The sequence below is a fragment of the Myotis davidii genome, unplaced genomic scaffold (genome assembly GCF_000327345.1).
Source record: "Myotis davidii unplaced genomic scaffold, ASM32734v1 scaffold390, whole genome shotgun sequence".
Taxonomy (NCBI): Eukaryota; Metazoa; Chordata; class Mammalia; order Chiroptera; family Vespertilionidae; genus Myotis; species Myotis davidii.
The window spans coordinates 473,271-487,420 of NW_006282748.1; the positions used below are offsets into that span (position 1 = coordinate 473,271).

At 40.2% G+C, this 14,150-nt stretch overlaps 2 protein-coding genes across 2 annotated transcripts in view; one reads left to right on the forward strand and one right to left on the reverse strand.

Annotated features, from left to right (window-relative positions):
* Nucleotides 1–627, forward strand: part of RIDA (reactive intermediate imine deaminase A homolog) — a 13,291-nt gene extending 12,664 nt beyond the window's left edge. The window contains exon 6 of the mRNA XM_006753180.2: nucleotides 143–627. Within this exon, the coding sequence (XP_006753243.1) occupies nucleotides 143–199 (57 nt within the window). The 3' untranslated portion in view covers nucleotides 200–627. The remainder of the gene's footprint in view (nucleotides 1–142) is intronic.
* The window catches only part of ERICH5 (glutamate rich 5), a 30,687-nt gene that overhangs the window by 8,067 nt on the left and 8,470 nt on the right, over nucleotides 1–14,150 (reverse strand). Inside the window, exons 2-3 of the mRNA XM_006753179.2 lie at nucleotides 8,865–9,749; nucleotides 7,241–7,351 (exon numbers count right to left, since the gene is read on the reverse strand). Of these exons, the coding sequence (XP_006753242.1) occupies nucleotides 7,245–7,351; nucleotides 8,865–9,749 (992 nt within the window). The 3' untranslated portion in view covers nucleotides 7,241–7,244. The remainder of the gene's footprint in view (nucleotides 1–7,240; nucleotides 7,352–8,864; nucleotides 9,750–14,150) is intronic.

Here is a 14,150-nt window from a genome sequence, read left to right on the forward strand (position 1 = left end):
AAAATCAATAAAACCATATTTAACAACAAAAAGAAGTTTAATGTTAAAAATGCTGTATTGCTATATGTTTTTAGTAGGCATTATGGCGCTCTCCTAATTCGTAAACAATGACCTTCACATTGCTCCTTCCTTTTCCTCACAGGGAGGCCGTGTTGAGATTGAAGCCGTAGCTGTCCAAGGCCCTCTCACATCAGCATGACTATAAGTGGGCCCGGGGTTATTTGAGTCTGGAATTCTAATAATTTTTGTGAATTAACATCTTAATTTTTACAATCGATGTTGGAAAGTATAAGACTGACTAAAATATCTGAAGTATTATGGAAATACCATTATAATAAGGGCAATTGAACATGAATTGAAAATGAGGTGATGAATCCGGTTAGTGATATAAATTTCATTTATGCACACTCATAAGTGAGAAAAAAAGAGTATAGCTAATTCAGTTAAATCCTTTTAATTTAATGTTGTGAAATATTCAATTCTCATGTCAGATATATGATTCTGCTTTTACTTGAGTAAAATTAAAAATTTAAGTTTGAATGGTAGACGTAAAGGAGAAGAAAATGGACCAAAATTCTATATAGCTAATATTTTTCTAATGGAAATAAAGTAGACATGCAGATTTTCCATGGTGTGATTCTGTTCTCTTATTTTTTTTTTTTGAACAGTTTAATTTGTACATTAGAGCACACTACCTGATTAAAGATATGGGACCATGAAGTTAAAATGCCAACTATTTTTTTCTCAAAACTTATTTCTGACTTCGTCTGAAAAGGCTACCTACAGCATGATCCCAACTGTATGAACATTCTGGCAAAGGCCAAAAAACAAAAAAGATTAGTGGTTGCCAAGGATTTGGGGGGCATGGTAGGTGAGGGATGCATAGGTGGAGCCCAGGAGTTTTTAAGGCAGGGAAACTATTCTGTCTGATACCGTAATGGTGGATACGTGTCATTATGCAATTGTCAAGAACCATGGAATGCACAACCCCAAGACTGAAGCCTAATATAAACTAGAGACCTCATCAGTTGTAACAAATGTGCCACGCTAATGAAGGATCTTAGTAATCAGGGGAACTGCACAGTGGGGAGGAGAGAATTTTGATACACTCTATGTAAAAATGCCCTGTAACATTTAAGTCTTTTTGTTAGGGACTTTAGTAATGCAGCCTGTGGTAGAGCCTTAAGTGAAAGGTTTCCCCTTCCATTGAAAAAATGTTGCTCATTCCCCTGACCCATGTTCCTAAGTGGTTAGAGCATCAGCCCCGCTCACCAAGGGTGGTGGGTACAATTTCTGGTCAAGGGCACATACCTGGGTTGCTGGTTTGCTCCCCACCCCCAGTTGGGGGTATGTGCAGGAGGCAACCAGTTGATGTGTCTCTCTCACATCAATGTTTCTCTCTCTCCCCCTTCCCCACCCCCTCACTGTCTCTGAAAAGCAATGGGGGGAAAAATATCCTCACGTGAGGATTAACAACAACAAAAAGTGTTGCTCATAGTTAAATGGAATCTCCTACAAATATAAAGACAGGAAAATCAATAAGTGACAAACATCTCCCCCAACAAAATGTGCCTAGAAAAATATTGACAGGTGATGAAATTTGTTGAGGATAACACCTGGAATTAAGTTACCCATCAAACCCGGTTTATTATTAACTACTTCATACTTATCAAAGAAGCTATTCATGTATACTCGGTTTAAAAAAGGACCACCACCAATACTTTTGAAGCCCAGCATAAGCCATTCTCAGCCCATTTTCCTCACTTTTCCCAAAGATCACTGCAATCCTAAATTTTGGGTTAATCATTCTTGCTTTTCTTGATAGTTTTGCCGCATAGAAGTTATGCATACAAATGATCATTTAGTTTTGCCTGATTTTGTGTTATATATTGCTAAGGCCATACTGAATATAGTGGACTTACTTGCTTTTTTCACTCAGTATGGATTGTGGTTTTAAATATTTTTTAATATTTTAGACATCTCAGGATCATTTATTTAATGGTAAACACTTCAAAGAGATTGCTCTCTGAATGCTTGAAAGGCTAACATAAGGCTAGTGATTGATTTAGGAAGGGGCCCCTAACCTGAGCTGGATCAATCAGAGGCTTTGTCAGAGATATCAAGGAGCTGGAGATAATAGGATTCAGAGAAGAAACCTATATATATAAAAGCCTAAGCGACCTTTATGACCGGATGATCAGCCAGTAGCTCTGATGCGCACTGACCACCAGGAGGCAGATGCTCGATGCAGGAGCTGCCCCCTGGTGGTCAGTGTGCTCCCACAGCCAACCTCCCGCGGTCCCTCCCCCAAGCCAGACGGCCCCAGTCGCCCTGATCGGGACTGGGATAGATGGCCTCGATCACCAGCCAGGCCAAGGGACCCCATCCGTGCACAAATTCATGCACCAGGCCTCTAGTGAATGATAAAAAGAAAATAAGGTCAACCAAACCAAAATTGATCAACCTCTGAGCAAGACTGACTTAAAAAAAAAAAGAATCCTAAATAAGCAATCTTAGACGAAAAGGGGCACTTGAATACAGCCAGAAGAGATGAAAAAGATGCCTACAGATATGAAAATTTAGATGAAGTGCACAAATTCTACAATGTGAATGACTGAAGAAAAACTGACTGAAGAAAAAACTGGAAAATCTGAATGTTCCTTTTACCATGAAGGAAATGGAATCAGTAGTTTAAATATTTTTTTCAAAGAAAACACCAAGCCCAATTTTATAGGTAAACTCTATTAAAAAATATAGAGTTTACCTATAAAATTGGGCTTGGTATTTTCTTTGATTAAAAAACAATAAAATAATAGAGCCAGGAAATCAGATACTCTGCCTAGGCTGGGCCTAAGTAAGGGGCATTCTTATGGATAGGTCTTGACTGCAAATTCAAACCCTAGAGTTAAAGAGCTGGAAATACAGTGCTGGTACCCAAGCTGTTGGCTTGTTAGTGGCTGGGTTGGGAGTTTGAGTCTTCTTTCCACTCTGAAGGGGAATCACTAGATTTTGTACATGTGAAAAGGAACACTTACGTTAGCCTTTCAAGCACTCAGAGAGCAATCTCTTTGAAGTGTTATCATTAAATAAATGATAAAAAAATATATAGGTAAACTCTATCAAACATTCAGGGGTATATATTACAATGATAAACACTTTTTTTAAAAATTGTTTTATTATTATTTTTTAATCCTCACTCAAGGAAATGCTTAGAGAGAGGAAGAGAGGGAGGGAGACAGAGAAAGAAAGAGAGAAACATCAGTGTGAGAGAGAAACATCGATCAGTTTCCTCACATACTCACCCAACTGGGGATTGAACCCGAAACCCAGGTTTGTGCCCTGACCAGTGATGTACTGGGGCTGACACTCCCTCCCAACCCAAAGTCACATAGTGCAGCTACCATAGAAGCCTCTTTTCTTGTCACTGAATAATTTTTTTTTAAGTGTTTGGAATCAGGGTTGCATAAGTCAATTCAATATAATATGCATAATTCTATCTAATAATAGACAAACATTGTAATTGACCATACCTTCGCTACACCTCCCATTGGCTAATCAGGGTGATATGCAAATTCACTGCCAACAAAGATGGCGGCTAATTTGCATACTATAGGCGGGGGCTGGCAGCGCACAACGCTGCCCGCAGGACCCCAGACCCCTGACCCTGCGAGGGAGCAAAGCAGTGGAGAAGGGAGAGAACCCAGGCGGCAGAGAAGGGAGGGAGTGAGGCAGCAGGTCTCGCTTCGCTGCGGTCTCAGGAAGCCCTATTCTTGCAGGAATAGGCCCAAGGAAGCCCTATTCTTGCAGGAATCTTCCTGCAAGTGGCCTCTAGTTTTTTCATAAATGTAGATAATAGTATGAATGATATGTTGCTACAGTTACTTTTATTAAGAAAAATTTGACAACTATCTATATTCTACAAGGAAAATAAATGAGGCAGATGTCAAACCAAAATTAGTATCCGTAAGTGGCTTCTCACAACTCTTATCCTAGAAACTGTTGAGGCTTGCAGAGTGCTCAACAGTTGATAGTGTAGCATGTTTATTCATGTCAGTAGCACATTATTAAGCTGAAAGGGCAATTTAGATTAATAGAATATGGACTGGCCCTTCTACTTTCAAAAGATTTGATGTTTGGAGACTTCTTTTATTAGGCACAGAAATCATGATATTCTTGTTAGCTTGCAATATCCCAAATATTGTCCAATAAGTTAGCCAAGTGGTATTTCTGAAATAAAGCCAAAGGCCTCCAATCTTACTCTGTGTGAATTAATAATACCACGTAGTTCCCTAACTTTAGTCGGTAGTAACAAGAACTGAAAAGAGAAATTACACACCTGCCAGCTGCTCTCTGAAATTACACTGATTCTGTTTCTGCGATTAAAAGCTTGAAATTATAACCAGATGCTCATTAACTTGATAAGCTCTGGGGAAGGGAGGAGCTGATGAAGTGTTAGATTCAATGACATCCTGTAAGCAAATGCTTTCAACTATTCAGACACAGCCATGCCTTGCAGTTTGGTGTGAGGAAACAAAGAGAAGAGGATCATTCTCCTTTTACCGTACAGATGTGTGTGGGCTACATGAATGGCTTTATGGTGGCTTTTGTGGGACAATTCAGAATTAACTGGGTCACCCCATTACCTTTATAAAACTGAGATGCTTATAATATTAGATGCTCTAACAAGCTATTGCAGTTTCCAAATGAGCACAGGTGTAAATCCTACTAGGATTATTGGACCATGACCATCCAACACTCTTTAACCAGTTAAATGTGGGAAAAGACATTTTCCTTTAAAAGCCATTCATAGTCCAAAAGCAAGTGTGCAATAACGTGTTTGTTAAAAGTGAGTGGGTGTTTTGACTGTTCAAAAGCTATTAGCTATTCTAGGAGCTCTGACTCCAAAGTCTAAATGAGAAAAGCAACAAGGTCACAGGTGGACCACATGCTCCTGTCCTGTGGGTCCCCCGGGAGGCAAGATACAGAGCACTTCCTGTCCACAGTGTTGGAGTCTGGGCGGGAGAGTTCCTCGATTTGCAATTGCACCCTCTGCTGGTAAATGCAAAGGTTCTCTCCCTACTGGGGCTGCTCGCTGGCAAATCATTTGCTCACCATTTCCCTCCAGTCAGGAATAGAAAATATTAAAATTATAACAGAAACTGGGCTACAAAGTGGCTATACAGCACCCGGGATTAGAAAATCCAGCCCTGATGGTAGTTGTTCTATTCATTCATTATGAACAGCTCAAGCCTTCTGTCCAACTTGTACATTTTTAATCTGGGGGCAAAATTGATCATCTCTTGTCAGAGTCTGGGGACTTAGGACCAGAATGCACTCTGCTATGCTAAGTCTATCTGTCTCTGGCAAAAGAAAAACAATCTAACATACGAAAGGATAGATCAGTGGTTTTACAAGCACTTCTCACAACGCAAGGGCTATGTAAATTGTCATTTGAGTTTTACGATGTGGATATGTAAATATACACTTTTGTTTTAGCATATACATATAGCCTGGCATAGACATGACCTTATGGAAGTATACACAAGAAACTTTATTACCTCTTTGTAGAAGGACTAAGGGATGGGGGAGGGAGAAGTTCACTGCCCATTTTATACCTTTCTGTATTGAGTTTTACTATAGACATTCATTACCTTAATTTTGTTTTTAAAAATTAACAGATTACTTATATGGAATACTTCAACTTTGAACTAGTCAAATATTATAGAACGTTTTCATTTTCTTTATAAGTTTTGAATTAAAAACTTAATATTATCTAAAAGAATAAGAATGGTTTCTAAAAAGGTGTTAGTAACTACATTAAAGACCAAAGACAAAAGTACAAAAAGTACCATAAATTTATACAAAGTTCCAAATTTTTCTGAGAATGATTTTAGTCATTAATGGAAAATAATGGAATTAATAAAACATTTGAAAACTTGTACAACTATATAATAATGTTTTTGAGAAAGAGTTCTTTCAAGCATGAGTTCTGAACAGATCTCTAACTGTTACATATTGAAAAAAATCCACATTTACTTAATAGGCATAAAAATCCCTTTATGCCTGTTATGTAAATGAATCCTATTTCGGTACTTGATAAAAGTATAATTACACTTTTTAAGGTGATCATTCATATTTTACACTAAGCTTTGATATTTTCTACTTAGTAGATATCTATATAAAAATACCTTTTGGTCATGAAAAACATCTTTGCATTACAAAATGTAGCTTGAAATATGTTTATATCAGTTCCAATTTACATAACTTTCTGACCTAAAAATATTGCTCTTTTTGGAACTACACCAAATATATAGCTTGTTACTGAGCTTGAGCCAAACCGGCTAGGGCTGAAATACTTTAAAAAGTCAATTAATTGCCGAAACTGGTTTGGCTCAGTGGATAGAGCGGCGGCCTGCGGATTGAAGGGTCCCAGGTTCGATTCCAGTCAAGGGCATGTACCTTGGTTGCGAGCACATCCCCAGTAGGGTGTATGCAGGAGGCAACTGAATCGATGTTTCTCTCTCATCGATGTTTCTAACTCTCTATCCCTCTCCCTTCCTCTCTGTAAAAAATCAATAAAGTATATTTTAAAAATTCAATTAATTTAGAACACCTTTCATGTCAGTCAAAAGGGTAAGATCAAATGAAATACCTCACATGAGTGTAAAATCTATACTTGATTCAAAATGGCACATGGAAGATGTGTAGCCTTTCACTGTGAAAACGCCTCATCTCGCAGCAGCACCAGAGTTTGAATTCCTTTGACAAGGATTTTGTTAACACTTTTAACATAACATGATGAATAAGGCTCTATAGTAGTAGGTAGACTCTAGAAGAGAAGGTAATTAGATGACATACTTTCTAAGGTTTTTACCAGCCTTTCTGTTGTAGGAAAGACATCCTAGGTATAGTTTGCATCATTTTGTTGTTCATTCTTATTCCATAGTAATTATAACTGTATGACTTTATTATCCTGAGCTCCCTAAAATTTGCTAACTCCCTCCTCCAGCCACCAATACCTAAAGGTTTATATTTTCATTTTAGGGTCTCATTTTCTAAACTGAATTGACCCATTGCCACAATGAAGAAAACACCCTCAAACTCTTTACTGATCATAAACCCTACTTGTTATTGGCTCTGGCTATTGTCATTAAGGTGAGATCTGTAACCACAAGCTTCCCTACATCTTTCTGTCCTCTGTGATGACACTCTGTGTCCATTCACCCTTCCATCATCATACCTATCTAGATGGCTGCTGGAAGTTCCACAGCTCCTCCTGTTTCTTCTTCTTTTGTTTCCGCTCTTTCACTAACTTTCTCCATCCCTGTTCCAACCTCTTCGCCTGTCTCACCTGGAAAAGTAACCACAGGAGATATTAAGAGATGCTTGTTGAGCATTAACAATAAAGTACCCACAGCTGGTTGCCAATGGGGACAGATTTTTGTTGTTAATCCTCACCCAAGAATATTTTTCCATTGATTTTCTTTAATATATATTTTTATAGATTTCAGAGAGGAAGGGAGACGAAGAGTTGCCTCCTGCACATGCCCCAATGGGGAATATAACCCTGAACCCTTCAGTGCCTGGGCGACACTCAACCACTGCTACACTGGGCAGGGCTGGGGACAGCTGCTACTCTTTAGGTCTAAACAATACATTTTTTTGGTGGTTTCAAGAAAGGTGATCACTTTGGTTCTCTCAGATCCTCTGAATGCCAATAACAACACTTCTGAATCTGGACACTGCACATACCAATCTATTTCCCTAAGAAGTCGGTCTGGACAACACTGGCCCCATGCTCATGGTTGGAGCCAAGAAGCAGCTGCCTCTTCGATAGGGACCAAAGTCCCTGTGAGCTCCGCGTGACCTTCCATGTGCCCCTCACTTCACTCCCTCTCATTATCCTAGGCCCTAAAGACTTGACTTTGCCAGCCCTGGTCTAACAAATATCTGCTATTTCTTGTTTCTCCCTTACTACTCCCAGAGTACTACTACATATCTTCATCAAAGTGCTTATCTCAATAGATTGTGGTAATTTGTTTAAATTCCGCCTTCTTCCCACTAGACTGTGACCCCCTTGAGAACAGGAGCAATCTCTTACTCCTCCTGAACCCTAACACCTCGCATATGATTAAGCACAAAAACCACTGTGCTAATAAATGAAAGAATTAAGCAACAGAGGGATAAATGTTTCACTTAATTATAGTGTGAAGCTAAAAGTAACCAAAATGTAAATCATGCCCCAGAAGAAATGTTATTTTTTACAATAACTCCAATAAAGTACAGTATAGGCACCATTTATTTTTCTCTGGTAAGATACACTTAAAAAACACCATATGCCAAAACAATACATTTCCTCTAGTATTCTCTTAAAGGTAAAAAGCGTATAGGAGGACAAGGGCAGAGTAATTTTCTAAGGATAAAACTGGCAAAGATAAAAATTACACTGTAAGATCCATTATTTGTGTGTTCTTTCCTTAGGAGGTCAGTTCCTCCACTAACCATCTATTCATCTTTCCTTTGGAACCTCACACCTCACGTGGGACCTGATGAAGAGTAAACATGGGAAAGTCCAGAAATTTTAACATGCTGGCTTCAATATTCGGTTCTCTCCAATGATGAAACTCTACGTTAAAAATCTGGACACACAATGTGCTTTAGAAAAGTTTGCTGGAAAGCCAAACGCCTGTTTTCCAGATATGGAAACCTTTTTGACTTGGGTCCAACGAACTTCAACCACCTGTAATAGATACTTCAGTGTATGTGGAAGCCACATCCTCCCTCCCTCTCCCCACCTCTCCCCCCCAAGGTGACCTCTTATGAAGCCCATCTAAACATCCTGAATCTCTAACAGCATCTCTTACCTTCAATGTTTTGGTCCTCCTTTTTGGTGTGAATTTTCCTGACAATTTCCACGTTTGTCCCTGTTCCCAGAGTTCCTGCTGGATGCTCCACGCTTCCGACTATTCCTTCAGGTTGAATCTGCTCCATGTTGACCAGACCTTCAGGAGTTTTAGGAATCAAATCGTTCTTTACAGCTGCTTCCACAAGCTGACTTCCTTCCGATATTTCCAGAAATCCTTTCCCTTTGGACATTGTTTCTAGGAGCTGGGATTGCTCATCCCTCCCCAGTGTTTCTTGAAGTTGATGTTCCTCAGCTGTTTCAACAGGCTGATGTCCTTCCAATATTTCTGGAGCTTCCGTCTCCGTGGGAACGGTGTCCAGGAGTTGGGGCTTTGGTGGAGGTTGTGACGCTCTACCTGCTTCCGGAGGTGGGATTTTTCCAGCTCTTCTTAGAGGTTTCATCTCTCTGGCAGTCTGTGGAGTCTCGGTGTCTCCTACGGCTCCAGGGGAGTCCCTCTCGCCGGCCGCCCTCAAAGGCTGATGCCTGGCTTCTGTTCCTAAAGGTTCCGTCTCGGCATTTCCTTCTAAAGGCTGGGCCTCTGGCACTGCTTCCACATCTTTCTGTCCTCCTGCTCCTGGAGTTTCATCTTTGCCATCTTGCTGAAGTGGCCCAGACTCCTGGGGTCCCTCTAGAGGCTGAATCTTCTCGGGGGATCCCAGCGGGTCTGCAGCATCCTTTGCCAGGGGCTGATCATGAAGGGATTTAACACCATTAGCTGTAGACGCTGCTGAAATCTTGAGCTTCTCTAATGGAGGAAGGTTTTCCTTTTGTGCCTTGTCAGAAATAGTAGATTCTCCTCCCAATGAACGTGGTTTGGGTTGGACAAAGCAGGACTCGCTTTCTTCTGTGGTTGAAAAATACATAGCTGAAGTTACTTTTTGATCGTTCATTTGAAAAATAAAAAGAAAATACACATTCTTGTTTAGTTTCTATCTTGAGAAAGTATATGGCTATCAAGAAGTAGATTTGACAGTTCAAGACAGTCTTGGGTACAATTGAGTACAGAAAGGCCATACCATGACCCTAACGCTCCCTAATTCAAGTCTCTTTGCTGTCTTCAGCTCACACACCTCATCCTGAGCATTAAGGTCCTTCGGAATCACAGTGTGTTTTTCCTGTTCGCTCCTTATGCACTTTCTCATGGTTCCTGTCCCATATTCTAATTTAGCACATTTTGTTTTCTCATGTTCTTGTCCCTGTTCCACCTTTCTTCCTCCTTAGATGTAGCTGAAGATTTCACGTGTGGTCCTTGGGCTGCTTGAAATGTCTTACTTTCCTCCTAAAGTAGAAGGACCCTGAGTGAAAGGAGGAGGCCTCGTGACAGAGAAGCCCCATTAGGTCAAGACTAAAATGTCTGGGAAGGAAAGTGGCATGTTCAGTTCATTTCATTTTGGGGGTGCACTGGGAAGACCAATTAGGAGAGATCTGAGAAGCATGCATTTTAATGATGGCTCTTCCTCTAACTGTATGACCTGGAGAACGTAGCTCCCAATGATCTCGTCTGTTAAAATGGCAGTGAACCTGTCTCTCCCACCTGTCTCAGAGTTCCATGAGCCATCACCTCACATTAAACAATGAATGAAAAGTCATTGTGACAATACATGTTTATACTCTTTGACCCAGTGATCCTGGAAATTTATCCTAAAAGCATAAATGTCAGGGAAATGCTTTGGGGGAAAGTATATCATCCCAGTATTCTTTATAATAGCAAAAGCTGGAGAACAACTTAAAATCTAAAAATTGTGGGAAAAGATAAATATTCTACTGGATGAAATGTGACTGTACCATAAAAAAAGATGATTATGAGGAGCATATGCTAAAAATAAGAAAATAATTGATATACAAGTTAAAAAATCAGCACTCACCATTGGGCTAATCAAATTAAATAATGCATATAAAGTGTTTATTAGAACAAGTTACCCTAATCAGAAATGACAAGTTTCTACCCAGCAAGGAGGAAACCTTGAGCAGTATGTCCTACCCCCGGGATGACAGGTCAGACATCCCAAAGACCTCACCGGCCTGTCTGCAGGGTTTTCTAGAGAATCAGTGAGAAAGGGAGATCTTGGTATTTTTCCCTTGTTGCCACCATCTCTAGGTTCTCGTAGGTTTTGAGCTTCGGGAACCAGGGATGCAGCATGAGTCAGCTCAAGGGCAGAGCCTAGTCATCTTCCTACTCCTATTTTTACTTTGCTTTCTCCTCAGTCCCATTCATTTCTTTTTTTTTTTTAAATATATATTTTATTGAGTTTCCACAGAGAGGAAAGGAGAGAGACAGAGAGTTAGAAACATTGATGAGAGAGAAACATCAACCAGCTGCCTCCTGCACATCCCCCACTGGGGAAGTGCCCGCAACCCAGGTACATGCCCTTGACCGGAATCGAACCTGGGACCTTTCAGTCCGCAGGCCGACGCTCTATCCACTGAGCCAAACTGGCTTCGGCCCATTCATTTCTTTATCCATCCATCCAACAAACATTTGTGGAGCTAACTGTGGCGCTAACTCTACATATTTCTGCCCCTTTCCCTCATCAGTGTATGTAGAAATGCTGTCCTCGTGTGCCATGGCACACACGCTAATCCGCAAAGGCGCATTCTGTTAGTCGACAGATGTTAACAAGGCACTCATTTTGAAGAGAGGCGAACCTAAGCAATATCCCACGTAGGGAAGTATAAAACCATCAATAAAAACAATTTTTTAAAAAATCCTATAGAGGGCAAATAAAAACCAGACAAACCCCTTTTCTTTTATAGTAGAAATACTTGGATTCACTTATTTAAAATTAGTTTTGACCATCACAAGGTAAATGCAATAAAGTTTGAAGGTAAACCTAATTTTTAAATTTAACTACAGAGAAACAAGAACACATAGTTGGAAAGATACCGCAGAACGCTTGATAAGCACACATAATTCCCGTGGAATTTTAACTGTTAAAAACAATGTGGGTGTGTGTTTGTTTTTTTCAGTCTTCATCCTTAAAGGGCAAAGCTCTGACCCCCTGGGCAGTTCCCAAGGAGGGGGTTCAAGGAATGAACAATAGTAACAGCCCTGACAGTAGAGAAGCTCTGAGGTCATTAGGGTATTTTCCAGACATTAACACGCACTTGCCGAGCTTTAGTCTGGTATTTGGATTTTAAAAAACCAATCGTTACCCAGTACTACCTGCACTTGTACGCACCAGGATTTGAAGCCTAGCCAAGTTCGATGCTTTTATCAGTTTAGTGAGCCTTTCAGGTAACCCCCCACAAGTATTAGGTTTTTATTTTAAAACTTGATGTTGTAAAACATTAACATAAGTGAAACTGTACACAGGAGCTGGGACATGTGACAACCTTACAGGAGCGTGATTTAGCAGAACACAATAAAACTTTGTTTTGCAGTGTTGACCTCCTGTCTGACTAGAAGACCCTCTTAACAACCCAACACTCTCTTCCCGAGCCCATTTTGGCCAAAATTACCTTCCAGTTTCTGTATTCTGTGGGTCCCAATTCCTACTCTCTCTCTCTGCTTTTCTAAGCAGTACTCCCACCCCTCTAAATTCCCATCTCTGTTTACTCACTCATTCACCCATCCACACACGCCACAGAAATGGATTGCATTCCTCCTAGGTGTAAGGTGACATGACGAGCTCTGGCAGAACCGAACCTAGACCCCAGATGGGCCTGGAGCTTGTGAGAAGAGCAGGGGTTCAGAGCCTCACATACTAAGCCCCAACCCCATCACTTACTAGCTGTGAGACCTTGGGCAAGTTATGCATCCTCACTGAGCTGCGGTTTTCAGCTGTGTTTGGTTATCTAATGTTTGCTCTTGTAGGAACTAAATGAGATCACGGGCTAAAAATCTTGGAAACAAGTGGGTGCTCCTATCTTATCTCCTGATTCCTGCTCTGTTCCCATGTTCTGATGCAGCTGCACGAAAGCCTTCAATTTTAGAAAAAGATTTATTGTACTGTTGATGAGAGTGTAAGCTAGTCTAACCCTGAGAAGTCATTTAAGCAGTTATCTATCGAATTATAAATGCACGTGCCCTCTCCCACTTCTGGGAAACTGTCTACAGTCACGCTTGCACACATTCAAAATGACGTCTGTGTAATGGAATTCAACAGCAGCCATTTGCAACAGGAAAAGACTGAAAACAAATAGGGGACTGGTTAAGAAAATCACACACTGTATTCTTTAAACAAGCATAAAAAAGGAGAAAGTTCTCTATATACCAATATAGAAAGATCTCCATATTGGTAGGTGAAAAAAAACAAGGTGAAGACTACTGGTTATAATACACTATATTTCATGAACAAAGATGGGAGAGAGAAATGATATTTCAATCTATAAAGAAACTTTGGAAGAATACACAGAAAATTTTTTTACTCTTAGGTGAGATCAGAACTAAGCAGATGGTGGGGCTGGAGTAGGAGGTATGATTTGCTCTGTATGCATTTTTCAAATGTTTTCATTTTTTTGAGCCATATATGTAGTTCTTATATTCCATTTTAATTCACTGTACATAATAACCAGGCCTACCGCAAAGACTTACCAAACATTCTCTGCGTGCCAGGCTCTCAAGGGAACACAAAGACATACAAGACTCAGTCCAGCCTGGCCAGTGTGGCTCAGTGGTTGAGCACTGACCTATGAACCAGGTGGTCACAGTCAGGGCACATGCCTGGGTTTCGTGCTCAATCCACAGTGTGGGGGCCCCCTGGAGGCAGCTGATCAATGATTCTCCCTAATCATTGATGTTTCTATTTCTTTCTCCCTCTTCCTTCCTCTCTGAAATCAATAAAAAAATATATTTAAAAAAATGATTCAGGGAGTTCTAGCATTTAAAAGACAGAAATCCCATTTGTATAATATCTATATGCAAGAAAAGCCTGTAAAAATTCATGTTAGTGTTACTGATGTTTGTTCTTCAATTTAAAAAAAAATGTCTACTTAGGACTGAAATTCACTGTGTGAAAACACTGGTTGAAGACTGAAGGTATCTCCACTATACAAATAACAATGGACATAACTGTGTGAAATTCAAGTCTCATCCGACTGCCTTGGCAGCAGGGGCTCCACACAGTCGGGGTTGAGGCTAGAACAAACAAATGACTAGCTGTGAGTGGAAATGTACACATTAACCTAGCAATGAATTTGTCAATAATTACCATCTATTTACTGTCTACTTTTATGCTTAAGCTGTAAAATCTCAGGAAGAAGCCTCCCAAGTGGATGGCATTCATTTTAGAAAAGAGTTTGGGAA